The following is a 19654-nucleotide window of genomic DNA, read 5'->3' on the forward strand; positions in this document are numbered from 1 at the left end:
GTAAGATGACTCCTACACTCGGGAACATGGAGGCAGAAGGCAGGACGAGAAGAAAAGCCGGACTGCAGCCTTTTGTCGGTGTGTCCCAAGTCCGATCACTTCTGGAAAGCAGAGCGGGGGCCCCCCACCGTTGGTAATAAAGCAGTCGGCTCTTTGCCCACCATTCTTGAGGCGCATTGGGACCGGTCAATTAGGGGAACCCCCGCCGACGGCACGATGTATTTTCAGAGGTGACTAACAGTTTCTGCCGATCGAAACGCTTTATTTTGGGCACTGTATCCTTTGTCTTGCTGCTATTTCAAGCCAGAGGTTTTTTGTTATGCACTCTGGTCATGCGCGTGTCCTTAGCTGGACCCTTTCCAGAGAATTATGTCAAATTTCCCACCTATTTAATTAACTTGACTGGAATCCTTGTAGAAATAATATGAATGTCAGGCAGTCATGTTTTTTTCTACTTTTTATGACATTCTTTGCCAAACTAACGGTGTAAGGACGACATCACAGCGCGTCCGTTTCACTTACTCGAGAGTGAAGACCTTTGCAAGTCACTTTGACATTTTGGGGGTGAGGGGCGAGGGAGAGAGATAAACCTGTGCACAGTCTTGGGCTGAAACCAGAGAGAGCTGACCTTAAAGGAGTGTTCAAACATACGGCTTACTCAATACTGGAAGCCAGGGGGGGCTCTGATTGTTTGCTGTTGTGATACGGATCACTCTAGTGTTGCTAAAGGCTCAGATGTACATTTCTCTGACTTCTGTCATACCCTGAAGTTGGACTCAGAGGTGACCCCCCGCAGGCTGTTCCCCAGGCTAATCCAAACATCCAAACCAGGGAAGGGCTGTTTGATTTTGTGGATGGAAATCAAATATGACATTATTTTTTTAATTTTTCCGAAATGCCTATCACCAAATATTTACACAAATATTTACACAACTGAGATTTGTGGTAATCATCAGTAATGTGGATATAATGACTGAGTGGGTAAAGGTAAAACAGTTTGGTAAGTTCAGAAAATGACATTGTAACGCCGCCTGTAACACCAGTGATCTAAGGCCATCTTGACTAAATTTAATATCGAGCTCTACACGCATCGATCTGACTTTTTTTCAGTCCCGATGGTGATACCGACAGTCGATATCAACAAATGTGATACTTTAATTAGTAGTTGTATTGTTTTAATTAGTAAGCCTTACGTCTTATTGTGTGAAAGAGACTGGCATCATTCTGTTTTGTGAAAGGCAAAATGAGACTTTTTTTCAATTCGAACAAAATGTACCCAAAAAAATTAATATAAATTTGATTCATAAAAGTCTTCAAAATTTAAAGAAATTACAAATTTCTGTCTAAACCTTTTAAATAAAGATATATGTATGTATGTTAATCCCGCCCTAGTCGATGTGTCCTTAAGCAAGACACTTGGCCCTCAATAGCTCCCTGTAGCTGCGTCTAAGGTGTATGAATGTAACATGATTGTAAGTCGCTTTGGATAAAAGCGTCAGCTAAATGACATGTATATGTGCAGTATGTGTATGTATGTATATATATATATACATACATACATACATACACATATATTTATGACAAACATTTAATTGAATGCATCTCCATACTCCATGAATACATAAAGCACGATGTTTATAGGCGGTTCAATTTTGAAGACCGTAGGACGGCAATCGCGACTATAAAAAAGTGTCGTGGGAACTAAAGATCTATCCGTGGCGTCACATTAGAGCTCGACCGATCGCCCGTGTGCTCATATGGCCGTCAGAAGCAATCTGAAGGATTACCACGGTTACTTGCTTCGTGACAACCTGACTGACTGCTGCAATGCAGACCTTCAACAGCGGCGGGGAGAAAGCTGTGTGCGTGTGTGTGTGTGTGTGTGTTCTTTTGAAGACTGGTGTGGAGAGCGACGTGTTCTTCACATGGTTGTTGTCATTCTTCGGTGACCGCCCCCTCGACTCATCGCAAATACCGTGCAGAGCGTGTGTGTGTGTGTGTTTTGGTTCCGAGGAGACAGTGCCTCCCCGCTGTGAGGCGGAGAGTCTGAGGCAGCAGGTGCAGCTGACGCAGATACGCTTTCTAGCAGGCAGGGGCCAACTGGGGGCCGGGCAGAGAGGGGAGAAGAGTGAGAGGAGGAATGCCAGATCAGACCTCTCAGATGCCACTGGACAAATGAAGTATTTCTAAGACCTTTCACGGTATGTGAGATCGAAGGGGGAACCGGACCTGAGGTGCCAGAGTGTCAAGGTACGTTAGTGTTTTTTTGTTTGTGCTTGTATAGACGACAAACGAACGAGTCAACTTTCCTCATTTGTGTGGTACATTTTTCTCAAAGTTGAAAAACTATAAATCTAAATCCGAGTTAAGTAGCTGCCAGAAAAGTTTGACCTTGTGTGTGTGTGTGCGTGTGTGTGTGTGTGTGTGTGTGTGTGTGTGTGTGTCAGAATCTCTCGCCATGCCTCCCGAAGCGCATGTCGACGATCCGTTGAAGAGTTGCTCGCTCTGCTTCTCCGAGCCCACGGCGGATCCGTTTCCGCTCTCTTCATCGTGTCTCCATGGACGAAACCGAGTGGCAGGAAGACGCGATCGCTCGGCACGTCTTTCTAAAGCGGGAGAGGCATCTGTTGCGGAGGGAAAGAGGCAGAGAAACGTGACGAACTAATCGCAGCCAAGTGAAAGTGTGTGTGTGTGTGTGTGTGTGTGTGTGTGTGACAGGGGCCTCTGTGTCACCAAGAAAGGAAGAAGCATTGGCTGGGCTCATCTCATCACGTGTAGCAGCATCATTTTCGATTGTGTAACTGGGGCTCCCCTTCTGGTTATTATGAATTATATTATACGGCGCCCAGAGGGACCAATGGGGGAACGTCTCCGGCGCTCTGACTGCCCTTCATCCAGCGGCCTTCCTTGATTTTTTTAACTTCTTTTTTCTTGCTTTTTCTTTTACCTCCAGGCCGCTCAACACATCTGCACGTAGCTTGGCTGGCATGCTGCGCGATTCAGGATACTTTCCTTTTAAGAGACAGTCTAGACTCAGCTGGCTGTGCTGTTTTCCTCCCTCTCTCTCTCTCTCTCTCTCTCTCTCTCGCTCTCTCTCTCTCTCGCGTTCTCTTTTGCAACAGTGCCACAACCTGCTGATTTTCTCACTAAGCCTCTCTTCCTTTCTCTCCTCCCGTCATCAGCTGTTCTCTTCTACTCAGAATTCCATTCCCCCCACCGCCGTTGCATGCTTCCCGCCTGTTTTTTTTTCTCCCCCGGTCCATTTCATATCTCTCTCTCTCTCTCTTTCTCAGCCCCATCAATTCTCTGTGATTTCTCGTCTCTGACATTCACTCGTCTCCCTCCACATTGTCTGTCACCCTATTTACTGACGTGAGGATACATGAAGGTGAGTGGAGTTTATTTCAGGCTCTTTTCTTTCTCGTTGTTTTTCCTGGGACATAATCATATCTCTCTGTTGTTGTTGTTGTTTTAACTTTCTGGTAGATGCGAGCGCCCTGTGTCCTTGGGAGGAACGCACTGCAGTTGCGTACGCTGCCGGTGTAACAATTAGCCCACACCAGTGTATCGATGTCGCCGTGAGTCATCTTCTGACAAGGCATTCATGTTCTAGCTCTGAGTCCAGCTGATGAGAGCAGGAGGAGGATGGGGGAGAGAGAGAGGAGAGAGTGTGCGTGCAGGTTGTGTAGCTGCGTGTCAATGCAGACTTGCAGCTCGTGACAGTGTTTTTGCGCCGGCTGTGGTGCAGCAGTATCTCCAGGACAGATTCATGAGAAGAGAAGCGCTCGCAGCGAGCGGTTCCCCCTCCCGGCAGTCGTGGTGCTGCGACGTGTCGGCCGTTGTTTTTCAGAGGTCGATGTTGTGACCCCGGTGACGATGCTCTGCTCGGGTAGCGATGCAGCTGCTTGGTTAAAATTCTCTTCAGATAATTGGCCCCAAAAAAGAATTGTTGATCTCGGATGTGTCCTCTAGACATCGAGGGCTCTGTCTGGTTTTTACACATAATGGAGCTTTTCCACCTTAGCAGGAATCACCAACAAATGGATTTTCAGTTTGCCTCGTGCGCACGCGCACACACACACACACACACACACGTGTGGACAGCAAGAGCTGGGGACAATGAACCGGCTTCTGTGCTGCAGCCGATCCCCCAGACTGTAAAGTTTGTATTCCACAAAAGGTGACAAAAATTGGCAAAATCTGACAAGTGGTGAAGAATATTGTGAGATTCATAACAACATCATTATCGTTTATCACTTAGAACCCTCTCACACATGTCACTCACTCGGCCGAGTCAATCCCGCACAACTTTGCCGCACAAATGTATTGCTCAATTTGTCAAGTAAAATATGGTGTTGTAAAATTGGACGTAGTTAAGTGTGAACAACAGCCGTCGGCCTCGGACAGCTCCCACGTCCCGCGGTGGTCTTGCGTTCAGCACCTTGGACAGCGGCAGTGGCTCATTGTGCAGAACCTTCTGAAAAGTGAAGATAAAGATAAAGTCTACGTGCCAGGCTCTCTGACTCAGTATCCGTGTTTATTTTAATTTTATTTGCAACATGTGCATGTCGAAACGATAACTCCACTTCTACTTCTACTCTTTGTCCCCCCCACGCCTTCGAGTCGCTCGCCCCCACCCATCATCTCCAACATCTCTCGTGAATTAGTTTACTGAGTGCATTCTCACCCCGTTGAAAAGAGAACCTTCACGGACACACACACACACACGCACATGCGTGTCACCAAAACAGAATACATTGTTCTCTGAATGAAAAGATAAAAATCGATTGTAGGCTATTGATTTTCGACTCGAGGACAAACATGTGTGCTCCGCACATCAGCAGCAACGGAGACGCTGTCGACGCGTGTCACGTCCGACGAGAGCGTTCCGCTGGTGCTCTTCTTCATTCGGAGTCGGTTCGGTAACATGAGCGTTACGTTTACTTCATTCCCTGCGGTTGCTTTGGTGTCCTGCCATCCCATAAAGTTAAAGGAATAGTTTGACATGTTGGGCAATCCTTCCCTTTGTTTCCCAATGTTAGACGAGAAGATGGATGCCACTCATCATGCCTATATTACGGGCGCCGCTTCGCTTATCTTAGCTTTGGACGAAGCTAAGATAAGCGACCGATGGCTGTAGTTTCACATTTCAGACACACATGAGTGTGGTATCAATCTGCTCGTTCAGCTCTTGGCAAGGAAGCAAATTAGTGTGATTACCTCAACTTTGAACATATTGCTTTTTTAAATAGCAGGAGTACTCCTGCCATTGTTCTTGAGCAAGGCACTGTGGACGCCCACTGCGTCTACAGCAGTCAGAATGCGGTAAACACTGAGGAAATGTACCGACAGGCATCGAGTTAAAGCTACTGCCAGGAACTTTTGTTTTGTGTTTTGTTCTGTGTGTCTCCGCCCACTCCTCCTCTCTACCTCCATCTGCCTGATGGATCGTGGCGGTCTCCATCGTGGAATATGCCTCCTATGAACTATTCATACACTCTGTCATATTCATTGAATGTATTTTAACTCTAAATCTGTCCTTCTGTACACATTACATCTATTGCACCTGTCCATCCTGGAGAGGGATCCTCCTCTGTTGCTCTCCTGAAGGTTTCTTCCCTTTTTTCCCCCTGAAGGGTTATTTGGGAGTTTTTCCTGATCCGATGTGAGGTTTTGGGGCAGGGATGTCTGTGTACAGATTATAAAGCACTCCGAGACAAATTTGTAATTTGTGAAATTGGGCTATCCAAATAAAACTGAATTGAATTGAAATTGATTCTGGCGGTCCATGTGGACAAAATTGGGAGTGTTTTTTAACGCCATCATCCCTTTAGAGATCCTCTCATGGCGCTGACAGCCCACAGCTGCTCTGGTTCTCGTTCTCCGGTGCCTCCTTATCTCCACAGGGTACTGGTAATGTCCTCTACAAAGTGAGAACTATCCATCTAATAATGTTAAAGGTTATTGGGGTGAAGGTTGACATGTATGGTGTTATAAATATTCAGGGTATGTCTCAAACCTTTCTATTCTAGTTTCTATTAAACACTGGCGTTGGTATTAATTATCATGCACTTGATAGTTTTACTCTTGTTGTAATTTACTTATATTTTAGTTGATTTATTTTACGACATTTATCTTACTGTTAGTGCCATTCTATGTTTGCTCTGGTGTCAGTATTACTCTGTATACACTTTATATATCTATCACTCTATTGTTTGTATAGGTTTGGATTTTTAATTTATTGTTTTTTCTTATTCTTCTGGTGTCATATTTACTCAATCTCTGGCAAAAGAATGTCCTTCTATCGTATGATATTTTATGGAATGGTATATTATGGTATCTTAGCATCAGTGGCGGCTGGTGATTTTTTTTGCGGGGGGGCGCAGTTGGGCGACGCGGTTTAAATAGCACTCAACAATGAGAAGAAAAGAGGTTTTGAGTAGAATATTGTAAATAAACAAAGCTTTATTTAAAGAACACAGCGTGCTCAACACTGTCCAATAACAACTATCAACACACTGTAACTTTGGGCATGAGAGGTTCAGAGCAGCTTTAAGGAACATTGTTTTTTTCAGAGTTTGCAAATAAAATAAAGAGTTTCACCCTCACATGAAAGAGGTTCAGAGCAGAATAGAGTCAGAAAGAGATCACATGTTACATGGGGGACAGAGGAGACCCACTACTGTAAAGACAAGTAGCCTCCTCTCTTTAAAGTTGGCAAACGTCTCCATAACTCTCTGGTTAAAGTCAATCATATCTGTAACCAGCCTGTTTCATTATTCTTGAGGGAATGTGTCTGTTTTTCAGAACTCCTTCGTTGTGTTTTCGATGCCAGTTCGGTCTCCTTCTGCTGCTCTGCTCTGCAAACAGGGTTAGCTTCATGCTGTTAGCGAGTTAGCTTCATGCTGTTAGCTAGATAACTGCGGCAAGATTCGTGCTTTACACTTGTCTGCAGCTCTTTAGATCCCTCACCCCGTTGTAGTCCAGAGAGTTTCAGTCCCAGGACTTTGGAACAACAGACAGGGGAAACTAAACAGCGCATTACTCACTGAGCCTCCAGCTGACCAGCTCCGGTTAGCAACCTGCTCACATAGCTCCGTGGAGCTCTCTGGCTGAGGGAACGATACGTCTCTGATCTGCCGAATAGTCCAGTCACGTGAAATAATAAAACGATGTCATTGGCCAATGAGCGCACATTTTTGTGGCCCAAGATTCACGTTTCATCCGCCAATGAGAAGCCGTCCTTGCCGAAACGACAGTGAAATGTTTGCTCGCTGCCGCACACACACGTTTGGCCGGTGCCCCGAAAATGGGGCGGGGCTTCTCTCCGTGATAATGAGTGGCGATATATTATATTTTTTCACATTAACTTAAGTGGTTGTTGACAGGCTGACGGTCTCCCACACACATTTAGCGCGTCAACACGGTATATTTACTATTTAAATGATTACTGCCCTGGGAACTGTTGAGTTAATGTGAGGGAAATGATTTCAGATTTTAAACCAATCATTTTCACTGTCTCTTTAGTGACACGTTATTATCATATTTGTGTGTGTGTGTGTTGTGGTTCAACACAGGGTAAAGTATAGCGGTGCGTGACCTCAACCGTTCCAGATGGAGCGCTCGGTTGGGAGGAGGGGGCCGCGACTCGCTGAGGGCTGTTTAGAAAGGAGCTGCCTGTCCCCACGCGATGGGGAGCACACAGTCGGTTCATGCCCAGAGAATGTGCTGCAAGCTGTTTACATTTAATGCTCCCCCATTCACAATTGGCTTCACCAAAAATGGAAATGGGATGCCATTAACCCGTGAGAACGACTTTGATGATGCGGCCGAGACAAAAGTGGAGAGAGAGAGCGAGACAGAGGAACCCAGAGCGAGTCATTTGTGGTGTTGTGGAGGTTTCTCAGGGTCCACCAGAGGCTTCAGTGTTGGTGGGCTCATCATCTCTTCAAGCCCATTGTCATCATTTGCATGTAACTACGCCTCGTGGAACTTTACTGCGACGTGGGAAGCCGTTGCTCGATCCGCCTTTCCATCAGATCAACCGGTGAATCGAATCCGCGAGAGTTGCTGCCCCCCTAAAACGATTGTCCATCGCAAGCTCCTACAGGCAAAGACAACATATGCCGATGGCGGGATGTTGTTGGACTAAAAGATGTTTGGCTTACAGAGATATAGAACCCAAAAAAACCAGCAAATTGTTGCATTGTAGAAGAGATTTTGGGAGGTTTTCGTTAAAAAGAGAGTTTCCACAAGCAACGCTCTATATTGACGTATTCTCAGATCGTCATCCACTGATCCTTTTCACAGCAGAATCATGCTTATTGTCGGACTATAGATAGTTAATAGCTGTTATTTAGGGCATTTTACATCTAAAATAATGAGGTTCTTGTTTAGGTGACAATTGAAATATGTCACATTAGTTAAAGCAATATTTCCATACAAATGTCTTCATGGAGGGGATTTAAGACTCAGTCTACAGTCGACCACACAGCTCCCACCTCTGATGCTCTCACTGCATTGCAGTCTCAAATTAAATCCATGCACTTTATATTTATGTATTATGCTTTATATTGTCCTGGAGCAAAGCTTTCGCTTTTTGTTTTGATTTGCATTCCCGAAGCTTGTTCCACAACGCTTCTAGCCGAGGCTCGAAGAGGCAGTCTGCGATGTCCTCGGCCCCTCCTGCCCCCTCTGCTCCTCCTGCCCCCCCCCCCCCCCCCCACACACACACACACACACTCCATCCACTGCCAGTTCTGCGTTATCATCTTTCATCCTGAATCCCTTTTCATTTTCTCTCCTCCTCCTCCTCCTCTCTCACTTCGGCTCCTCCCCTCCTTCTGTTTTTGTTTTTCTGAAAGGAGGTGTGGTCAGATGTGGATAAAAAGCCACCACGGCTCATCACACTGATCTGTCTCTCAACCCCTTGTGTCTCCGCAGGTGAAGGGTCGCGCGGACAGGCCGTCTCACACTTCGCTATGGAATGCTCCCCGCACCCACCATCACTAGTCTCCACTCTCTGGACTGAGCTCCAAACGCTGAGTTAGCGGCTGGGCTTCTCCCCTCGAACTCTTTACAAACAGGGGACGAAGAGTGGACTTGGCTTAAGTCCTCCGCTAAAAGCGGACAAAGCTCTTTTTTAAATTTATTTGAGCTATTTTAGTTCTCTCCGCTTGGATAAAAAAAGAAAATCTATAAATATATCAAGATGGATATGGAAGGGTATCTGTGGCTGGTCATCCTTGGCTTCATCATCGCCTTCGTGCTGGCCTTCTCGGTGGGCGCCAACGACGTGGCCAACTCCTTCGGCACGGCGGTGGGCTCCGGCGTGGTCACGCTGAAGCAGGCGTGCATCCTGGCGTCCATCTTCGAGACGCTGGGCTCCATTCTGCTGGGGGCCAAGGTCGGGGAGACCATCCGGAAGGGCATCATCGACGTCAGCCTGTACAACGAGACGGTGCCCGTGCTCATGGCGGGGGAGGTCAGCGCCATGTTCGGTAAGTCGGACAGAATTTCCGTTCCATGGTGATCTCTTCTAACCGCTCGTTATGTCCCATCAACCATTTTTGCTTGACTATTGCAAATAATCGGTTATACAACGATTTTCTATAAATACATATGTATAATATGCACCACAATATGCACACAGGGTGTTTCCCCTCGTCTCGCTGAAATTTTCCGGTGCGGCGTGCCGACCAGCCGCCGCCGGTGAACACTGGTGGGAAAGTTGTTTTTTATCACAAACAGTGCACCGGCGTATTAATCACACATAATTAAGAAGTTTTAACTTCTGCATTTGATTAGATAAACGCACAAGGAAATGCTTCCAGCGCACCCAGCAGCTTCTCGGAAAACGACACAATACGATTTATGTCCGCGTCCTATTTTAAGGCGTTGAAAGAAAAATCCATCCCAGCCTGACGATGAGACTCTGAATTCCTGTGGAGACATTTTTGTCATTGTTTCGTCAGAATAACCAACGGGATAAAATGGTGTAAAGAGGCATACTCGTAGTCTGGATGATCGTTCCATTATTCCTCACGTGGTTCTCGTCACTATGAGATTCATTTCTGCTGCAGGCTTTCACTGTGCCTGCTAATATTCCTCCATCATGTATGATCCCAGCCATGAGGAGAGCACTGCAATTAGTGCGCCTCCTTGAGCCCTCTCCGAGTTAAGGGCTTTTTACGATAGTGTTTACAGTAAACGTGGGCGGAGCCAGACCCAAAGCAACCATTAAGCATTTCAAATAGCATAGATGTCACATGCAGTCATAATCCATTTGTTTCTTCTTCTTCCTTTTAAGTCTTCAATCCAGTGACGCAAATGGCGAACAGGAGAAATCTCACCACTTTTCACCTTTGAAAATGTTTCCAGAACGTCATCAATGATGATTTAGATGTAAAAGTGTGTTTTTTATGAGATGCCTCTGCTTGGATCACAGGGTCGGCCGTCTGGCAGCTGATCGCCTCCTTCCTCAAGCTGCCCATCTCCGGGACTCACTGCATCGTCGGCGCCACCATCGGCTTCTCCATGGTGGCCATTGGCACCAGGGGCGTGCAGTGGATGCAGCTCGTCAAGATCGGTAATGAGACCAGTGCATCTGTGTCCCCATCCGACTACGTCTATGGTGCACGCATACAGCCAACAACTTCTATTTAGTTTTTTACCTGACAGAAGAAAAGAATCGACAAAATGTCGCCACGTTGGATTTCTCCAGTGCTTTTTTTCTTTTTGTTAAGCTCAGCAAACGCTAACGGTAATCGGCAGTTTGATTTCAGTGATGACTCCCTCGAGCCCTTTTACACAAGGAGCGATCCATATTAGAAGAGGCAGAGACCTCTTCTAATAGACCAGCATGCAATGCAGTTGCTGGACGTACTTTTTTGGTAAAATAAACCTGGCCAGGGGGAGAAAACCAGGTAGAAACCACAGCTTAATAAAAAAACAGTTGTTCCACAACAGTTTTGGGAAATTACTTTGGTTAAAAAAATAAATATGGAAACTAATATTGATCAATACTGTATCGATGTGGTCCGCTGTTCTCTTCTCTCCAGTGTCCTCGTGGTTCATCTCCCCTTTGCTCTCTGGACTCATGTCTGGACTCCTCTTCCTGCTCATCAGACACTTCATCCTCAACAAGGTGCGTATGTTATGCTCCAATGACACGTCGAGCCTTCTGAAGGCTCCTAGGGCGTAAGTAAGAACACCGCGTGGGATACATGGAGCCCAAAGATTACGTGGAGGGTTAGAGTGAGTAAATACAATTCAGATGTGTCCACACAAACCTGTCCTGAGAACTTTAGCACAGATACAAACAAATGTAAAAGTCCATTTGATTGGGCAGCAGTTTCAGATCTGTTGTGACGTAACAGTCTGTTGCAGACCAGAAAGAGAAAAGTGTTGAGTGATCACGACCGCAGGATCCCCTGTGAATGAGTCATGTTTAGGACAGAGTCATGGTGTACTACTGTTGACATTTATTACTTTTCAAGATTTTCTTGACTGACCGGTGGGTTGGTCATATCGTTTATGCGACTCCTCATATTGCTAAACCGCGCCTTATGCAAGAGGGATCCATTTGACCTGCTTTGACCTTTTCCACAGCTGAACTTGTGACCTCAATAGGAAGTTGAGCTTTTATCAGATACGTACTATAAGTTTGTCATCACAACAAAAACACACAAAGATAAAACTGAAAAAAGGAGATAAAGCGCAACACTGAAGGTCAATTAGATCAGGGCAGGCTGGTCATCACATGGGAAATGACATAGACAGATAAGTAGTACAGCAGAGGTAGGACTGTATATACGTATGTATGTATATATACAGGACTGTCTCAGAAAATTAGAATATTGTGATGAAGTTCTTTATTTTCTGTAATGCAATTAAAAAAACAAAAATGTCATGCATTCTGGATTCATTACAAATCAACTGAAATATTGCAAGCCTTTTATTCTTTTAATATTGCTGATTATGGCTTACAGCTTAAGAAAACTCAAATATCCTATCTCTAAATATTAGAATATCATGAAAAAGTATACTAGTAGGGTATTAAACAAATAACTTGAATTGTCTAATTAACTCGAAACACCTGCAAGGGTTTCCTGAGCCTTGACAAACACTCAGCTGTTATAAATCTTTTTTTTTACTTGGTCTGAGGAAATATTAAAATTTTATGAGATAGGATTTTAGAGTTTTCTTAAGCTGTAAGCCATAATCAGCAATATTAAAAGAATAAAAGGCTTGCAATATTTCAGTTGATTTGTAATGAATCCAGAATGCATGACATTTTTGTTTTTTTAATTGCATTACAGAAAATAAAGAACTTTATCACAATATTCTAATTTTCTGAGACAGTCCTGTATATTAGGGCTGTGAAACGATTAAAATTTGTAATCAGGTTAATCACAGGTTTCTGTGGATTAATCATGATTAATCCCATATATACATTCAGGGTTTTTCCTGGGTCAAAATGGGTCTTCGGTGCTCCCAAAAAATTTCAACTCCAGTGTTTCCCCTCCTATTATAACGGGGAAATCTCCACCCGTCACCCTGTAATTTTCATCTACCCCCCCCCCCCCCCCCCGTCAACAATTCTCGGCTCGCGCGACAGAGCGATGCGCGCGCCGGCATCGAAGCTCTGCGGCGACCGCGATCAACATATGGAACACCCCTGCATTAAAAAATTAAAGAGCCGAGAGTTTTTTTCAGCGTGAGAAATACGATGTGTGGCGGGAGTGCGGGAGTTAAGACCGAAATGCGTGAGTCTCACGCTCAATGCGTGACACTTGAGAGCCCTGCATTGCTCACCAGTGCGCGCGCCGGCATCAGAGCTCGGAGATCGGAGTCGTGTTAACGCAACACGTAGAGACAGAATGACATGCTGCTGGTTCGAGACGACCAACAACAGACGGATTGGAAGCTCATTCTGCGCATGCGTTAAATGCGTAAAAAAACAAAAACTAGTTAAACCTGTAATTTAATTAACTGAGTTAACGCGTTATTTTTCACAGCACTAATATATATATATATATATGTTTTTATCTGACCATCAGTCTAAAACCCCAAAAGATTCACTTTAATATGTATTTTTATATTTTTTATATTCTTATATATATATATATATATATTTATATAAACTAAAATATTTAGAGAATATTGAACATTTTTATTTAAAAAAATGTATACAATAAAATATTAACAATTATCAAAACATTAAGCTGATGAATGTAACCTAATAATCATATCCGCTCTTTTAATGTACTGTTGTATGTGCCAATACGCCGTGTGCATTAAATAAATAAAAACATGAGTTTGTTTTTTTAAATACAAATTTGCTCGATTGTTATCTAGAAAAACAATGGTGACCGCCTCACATCGCCAATAAGTTCAAATTGAAAGTTCATCAGCTGACTGTGTGTGTGTTTGTGTGTGTTCGCCCTCGCAGGAAGATTCCGTCCCCAACGGCCTGCGAGCGCTGCCCGTCTTCTACGCCACCACCATCGGCATCAACACGTTCTCCATCATGTACACCGGAGCGCCGCGTAAGTGTTCTGCCGTCTCCGCTCAGTCTGACGCCGAAGCACCATCGAAATATCACCTCCGTCTTAACGGGGCGTCGCGCATTCGCTCAAGATTCCTTCTGAAGGGGGGACGAAAGTGGATTATAAATTGTGTGTGTGTGTGTGTGCGTGCGTGCTCATTCATTGCAGTGCTCGGGTTGCAGATGCTCCCGGTGTGGGCCATCTTCCTCATCACTTTAGCTGGGTCGCTGATCTGTGCAGCTCTGGTCTGGTTCTTGGTCTGTCCCTGGATGAGGAGGAAAATAGCAAGTAGGTATCTGTGTGTGTGTGTGTGTGTTTGTGTCCAGTCTTTCTCACGCCATCTGAAAGCCCAGCACCCTGACAAACGGCCCCATCCTCCCTCCGACACCAAACAAGGGGTGCCAGCGGATGTGTTTGCTCACCGGCCTCTGCCAGAGCCACTAAAGGCCCCAAAAGAAACCCCCTGAACTCTGTGTGGTGCTCTTCTTCTTTTTCCCCTTTTCAGACACTTGGATGTTTTCTCAGCGCCCATCTACTCACTCGGCCAGATGCTCAGAGGCTAAGATCGCGGATCGCTGCAGAGAGAGCGGGGGTTAGGAATCGTTTCTTTTTAACGGAGAGCATTGTCCCGCAGCGACACTTTAAAACCCGTGGCACGTTAAATAAATGAGTGGAGTGGTGGACGACATGCAAGTCCGGAAAAATAAGAACGTTTTGTTTATCGCAACCAATCCAAACACAAAGCTACAAACTCTTAAACTGCAATCCTGAAATGCCTGCAATATAATATCAGTGATGAGGATAACATGAAGCTAATTTCTACTAGTTTTAGAGAGCTAAAACCACCACCTCCACCTCCGAATGCCTTTCGGGCTTGAAGCTGATGTTACGGGTCCTGATCTGGATATTGCTGCACACGTAGAAGCAAAACAGGTGGTGGCCAAGTTTGTGTGTTTGTACTGAGCGTTTTGAGAGAGAGAAGGGGGGGGGTTGTGTAATGTTACGGTAAGTTTTTTCTAAATGGTTAATATTGACGCATGGGAAAAAATTTGTTTACCCCAATTGAAAATAATCCAGATAAATGTTTCTTTTTCCACCAGCATTGACTTTTTTCTCCCTCCCATATTTCACTGTCACACTCTAAATGTCTCTCATAAATATTAGCATAGACACGCCCGCTGAGTGAAGAGTTGTGTTCTGACCCGAGCTCTCCGCCACTCTGCGTCCTCCAGGTCGCCTAAAGAAGGAGCAGGCCCTCTCCAGGATCTCCGACGAGAGCCTGGACAAGATCCCCGAAGAGGAAGAGGAGAGCCCCGTCTTCAAGGAGCTGCCGGGGGCCAAGGGCACGGACGAGGCCGTGCTGTCGCTCACGGGCGGCGCCGAACGGAGCGCACGCGAGTTCAGCAGAGAACTCGCCAACATGTCCAATGGAGGCAACATCCTGCCCAATGGCAGGGCGTACGGTAAGACAGTCACATTATTATCACTATTATATAAGTATTATTATAAACGCCTTTGATTCCAGATGTGGAAGGAAATAACTGTCTCTGTTCTTTAAGCGGGGACAACTCTGTTGCTCCATTAATGTGGCATTTAGGAGAGCAGGAAGAAACCCAAACCTACATCTTGTGACGCGATTTAAAACATTTGTATTTATTTTTTTACAAAATCTTAATGGCCATATGGCCCTCCTCAAGACAGTGTGTTTTTAGTTTCTTTTTAAATTTTTTTTTTTACAATAAATCTATGTGTGTTGTGACTTTAGAGACATATAAACTGCAAAAGTCGAGATTCCAGTCGAGATATGCATTAACCCTTGTGTTGCCTTCGGGTCATTTTGACCCGATTCAATATTTAACCCTCCTGTCGCCTTCGGGTCAATTTGACCCGATTCAATGTTTAATGTCGGGAGTCAACAAACAAACATAAAGTACCTCACACTTAAACTTGGAAAACAATATTAATTCTAATAATTTTCTGGAGATTTTAATAGCTGGGGTCATATTGACCTCAAGGGTAAAATATGTTAGTAAATATAAAGGTAACAGGAGGGTTAAACATTGAATCGGGTCATATTGACCCGAAGGCGACAGGAGGGTGAAACATTGAATCGGGTCAAATTGACCCGAAGGCAACACAAGGGTTAAAAAAGATGGACGGTAACGGGAAATAAATAACTTGCCCGATTGCCAAACTACGCTGTAGGAGTCTCCAAGGTTTCCAAAGTTCACATAAAATTCCCTTTGACATTTGAAATGAAAACTCCGTAATCAATATAAAACATACTACATTATAACATAAGTATAATTGTACACACAGTGCATTAATCCCCAATTACATTCAAATTTTTTCAGGACAAAATAGTATACTCCACTAATTTAATAAGCCTTTACAGAAACGGCTTCTTGTTTGCTTCCTCTGCCTCGGACACCTTTTCAGTTTCTGTATTTTGAAGCGAGTAAACCGTAAAGTGTTATTCTGTTCACCAACGCCTCCTCTCCCCCAGGCCGGACCAACTCGATGACCAACGGCTGCCTCAAGTCGCCCATCTCCAACGGCAGCTTCAGCTTCGACAGCGGCCACGTGCGCAGCGACGGCCAGGTGTACCACACCGTGCACAAGGACTCGGGCCTGTACAAGGACCTGCTGCACAAGATCCACCTGGGCCGCATGGACGACGGCGACCGCTCGGGCTCCAACTCGGGCCAGCCGGACAACAACTACCGCCTGCTGCGGCGCAACAACAGCTACACCTGCTACACGGCGGCCATCTGCGGCATGCCCGTGCAGCCGCTCGTCCGCTCGGAGTCCCGCGACGACAGCGAGAAGCTGGTGGGGGAGGGGGGCGGCCGGAGCAACAGCGTGTCCTACACCAAGAAGCGGGTGCGCTACGACAGCTACTCGTCGTACTGCAACGCCGTGGCGGAGGCTGAGATCGAGGCCGACGAGGGCGGGATGGAGATGAAGCTGGCCACGGAGCTGGAGGGGCTGGACGAGGACGGAGCGCCGGCTCCCGTGCCCCTGGACGACTTGGCCGAGGAGGATAACGAGGAGAAGGACAAGCCCGAGGTCTTCCTGCTGTTTCACTTCCTGCAGATCCTCACCGCCTGCTTCGGCTCCTTCGCCCACGGAGGCAACGATGTCAGGTGCTGCCTCCTGCTGCCACCTGATCGTATACATATACATCTATATATATTTATAGATGTGTATATATACACCATGAGCTTTTCAAACTATAAGAACACATCCAAGTAAAGATGTTGTGCCCACAAATACAGGAAAACCGGCTTTTTTCAGTCTCGCATGAATATTAGAGGAGCTGCCTGAAGTCACGCTCGATTTCCTCACCTCCGCAGTAACGCCATCGGGCCCCTGGTGGCGCTGTGGATGATCTACGACCAGGGCGGCGTGATGCAGGACGGCGACACCCCGCTCTGGCTGCTGCTTTACGGCGGCGTCGGCATCTGCGCCGGCCTGTGGGTGTGGGGCCGCCGCGTCATCCAGACCATGGGCAAGGACCTGACTCCTATCACGCCCTCAAGGTGAGAACGGCTCTGCGTGGGAGGGGGGTTGGGTGTGCGGGGTTGGAGCGTCTGTGTGTGATGGAGGACTGTGAGAGGGAGAAAGAAGGAACTGGATAAGAGCGAGAGAATAACTTCCAAAAAGGCTCGACATCCGGTGGAACGACGTCCTTGGTAAGTATTTCACACACACACACACACACACACAAAATGTATTTTTAATAAGGCTGTTAAATGTTATTGAAGAACTGACTTCCATAAATCCACACTACGCTGAGGCAGCCTCGTGACATTAAGAGCACCTTTACGGCTTGAGTAAACTTGTCGACTAATCGATGGCGTCTGTCTGGAGCACTTCCCAAACAGCTGCCGCTGGAGGCCACACGGCCCTTCTGCTGCACAAGGAACCTGCAAGTACACGGTTCTACTATGTATATATATACATATTTGTATATATAGTCTATATACTAGTTTTCTATGCCTGCTGCATCTGAAAAGGCCTGTTTGTGAAGATGGAAGAACCTTTTTTGTGTATCTGTTTCTGTGATTACAGGCAGTAAATGCATAGTCTCTGTTTTTAAAAGAGACAAATGCAATCTGTGATGATGATGATGAATATATTATGAGTACTAAACAACACAACTATAATGTTCTACACTTTCTCCCACCAACACAATTGATCGAACTAATTCTCTATCGTTTTGTGTAGAAATCCAGAGAGAACGAAGTCGTGACGATACTCGCTCTGTTTGCCTTTCGCCCTTCTCCCTCGTTGCGTAACCATCCTGAATACATAAGAGCACAACACGTATATATCCAGAGGGCACAACCTCAGCAACGGACATCAACCCGATCGATTTCCCTCCATCTCTCTCTTTCTACCTCGAGGTTGTTTGTGTGTTGGGAGTCGGCCGAAGACGGCGAGGCTCGACGCCTGCAGGGCGCCGTGCGCTGAATGTGCTGTACGTGTGTGTCGAGCTCTGAATTGTTCCAAGTTTTGCGGGTGCTTGCGGGAACATCACACAGGGTAACAGGAAGTGGTTTGGCAGTCTGGGTGAGAAGTAGAGTAGGGAGGGGGAGGCAGGGGTGACGCCACAGTGGGAACACTGGCCTCTCTTCTCCCGCCGCGGGGGAGGGACGCCAGTCTGACTCCGCCTCTTGCTCTTTCCTTTCTCTGTCCTCCTCTCTTTTCTTTCTTTTCTTCCTACCCTCTCCCCTAACCTTGCGGTTAACCCCCTTCTTCTTTTCTTCTTCCACTTCTTCTTGAGCTACTCCTCTTCCTCCTCCTCCTCTTCCCCCTCGCTTCCTTCTTTTCTTCCTTCCCTCCTTTTATCGTTTTCTTGCTGCATCTTTATGTCTTGGGTTTTTTTTTATCGTCGTGCCACCTCTAAATCCTCCCTAAAGTCTGGCGGTTGTTCCCACTCTCATTACTTCTCCCTCTGTCTCCATGTTCTCCTTTCACCTTGGCCCCTCTCTCGCTCTGCGCCTCTTTTTCTTTTTCTCCTAACCGCTTCTTTCCATCACCGGCTCGGTGGTTTGCCAGGACTCGAAGACCATTTCGCTCTGGTTCTGCATTTCCAAAGGCCCCTCTTGTCCACCACAGTGTCCGTTTCCATGCATCAGTCTGACAATGAGGCTCGTTTCGGGGGCGAGGACAGGAACGTGTGTGTGTGTGTCTGTAGTCGGTGGCCGGAGCAGCGGCGGTGTATCTCTTTTTTGTATTTAGTTTGTGACTTGAAATGTGGATTTTCATCGCTCTGCTCGCCACAGGGTCGGACTGCTGCAGATCTAAGTGGCCTCGCAAAATCTCTTTGTGATGCGCTCAGAGCGTGTGGCACACTTATATAATTGACCCGCTTATACAAGTGTGTGTAGGTGAGTGGCCATGGCGTAGTTGGTAGTAGGCATATTCCACGATCCAGACCTCGATGGTAGACATCATAATGAAGGATGTCTCTTTGTCCCCCCCTCCCATCTCTACCCCTCCCCTCCCTTTCACAGTGGATTCACGATTGAACTGGCCTCTGCACTCACAGTGGTGTTTGCTTCCAATATCGGAATCCCTGTCAGTACCACGCACTGCAAGGTATGAGCGAGCGGCCCCCTCCAGATGGCCTCTCACCACTTTAACCCTTTCAACAGGCACGTTTCCAGGGGGCGGGGGGGGCTTCCACTGCCTCCCGGGGCACCGGGTCTCCTTAAGCTGGATCCCCAAAATAAAAATCAGCAGAGAGAGAAAAAGTTCTGATTCATTTAATAAGACAAACAATTGGAGCTGTTCCCCAGCCCGCCGCGGCAGTGTGCAGCCCCCCCCCCCTCTCCTGTTTCTTTCCAGGAAACCTCGGATCTAAACTCGGAAGATGTGGCGGACAACCACCATCAACATGGTGTCTCATCCTTGGTGTCTCATGCTTCATTTCCACCAACTCTCTTCCATGTTTTTATTGCCCTCTCAGCGTGGTTTGGCGTGTCGGTCCTCACCTCCTGTGCTTGGCTACAGGACCCCCCCTCAACCCCTCCACCCCCACAACCCCAAACCCCACCTGCCGCACTTGTTTTTTACTCTTTTATTTACCCCTCTCC

General features: G+C 46.4%; 1 protein-coding gene across 4 annotated transcripts in view; it reads left to right on the plus strand.

The window, feature by feature from the left end:
• slc20a2 (solute carrier family 20 member 2) overlaps positions 1 to 19654 on the plus strand; it is a 45962-nt gene that overhangs the window by 20242 nt on the left and 6066 nt on the right. For 2 of the 4 annotated variants that reach the window (XM_056419857.1, XM_056419859.1), the window contains 9 exons: positions 8944 to 9500; positions 10448 to 10588; positions 11061 to 11146; positions 13454 to 13550; positions 13719 to 13838; positions 14783 to 15013; positions 16057 to 16696; positions 16907 to 17092; positions 19073 to 19157. In XM_056419857.1, the coding sequence (XP_056275832.1) occupies positions 9212 to 9500; positions 10448 to 10588; positions 11061 to 11146; positions 13454 to 13550; positions 13719 to 13838; positions 14783 to 15013; positions 16057 to 16696; positions 16907 to 17092; positions 19073 to 19157 (1875 nt within the window). In that variant the 5' untranslated portion in view covers positions 8944 to 9211. Of the gene's footprint in view, positions 1 to 2077; positions 2251 to 3293; positions 3389 to 8943; positions 9501 to 10447; positions 10589 to 11060; positions 11147 to 13453; positions 13551 to 13718; positions 13839 to 14782; positions 15014 to 16056; positions 16697 to 16906; positions 17093 to 19072; positions 19158 to 19654 lie in introns of those variants that run through there. The other 2 variants (XM_056419858.1, XM_056419860.1) reach the window with 2 other exon arrangements.

The sequence above is a fragment of the Pseudoliparis swirei genome, chromosome 7 (genome assembly GCF_029220125.1).
Source record: "Pseudoliparis swirei isolate HS2019 ecotype Mariana Trench chromosome 7, NWPU_hadal_v1, whole genome shotgun sequence".
Classification (NCBI taxonomy): Eukaryota; Metazoa; Chordata; class Actinopteri; order Perciformes; family Liparidae; genus Pseudoliparis; species Pseudoliparis swirei.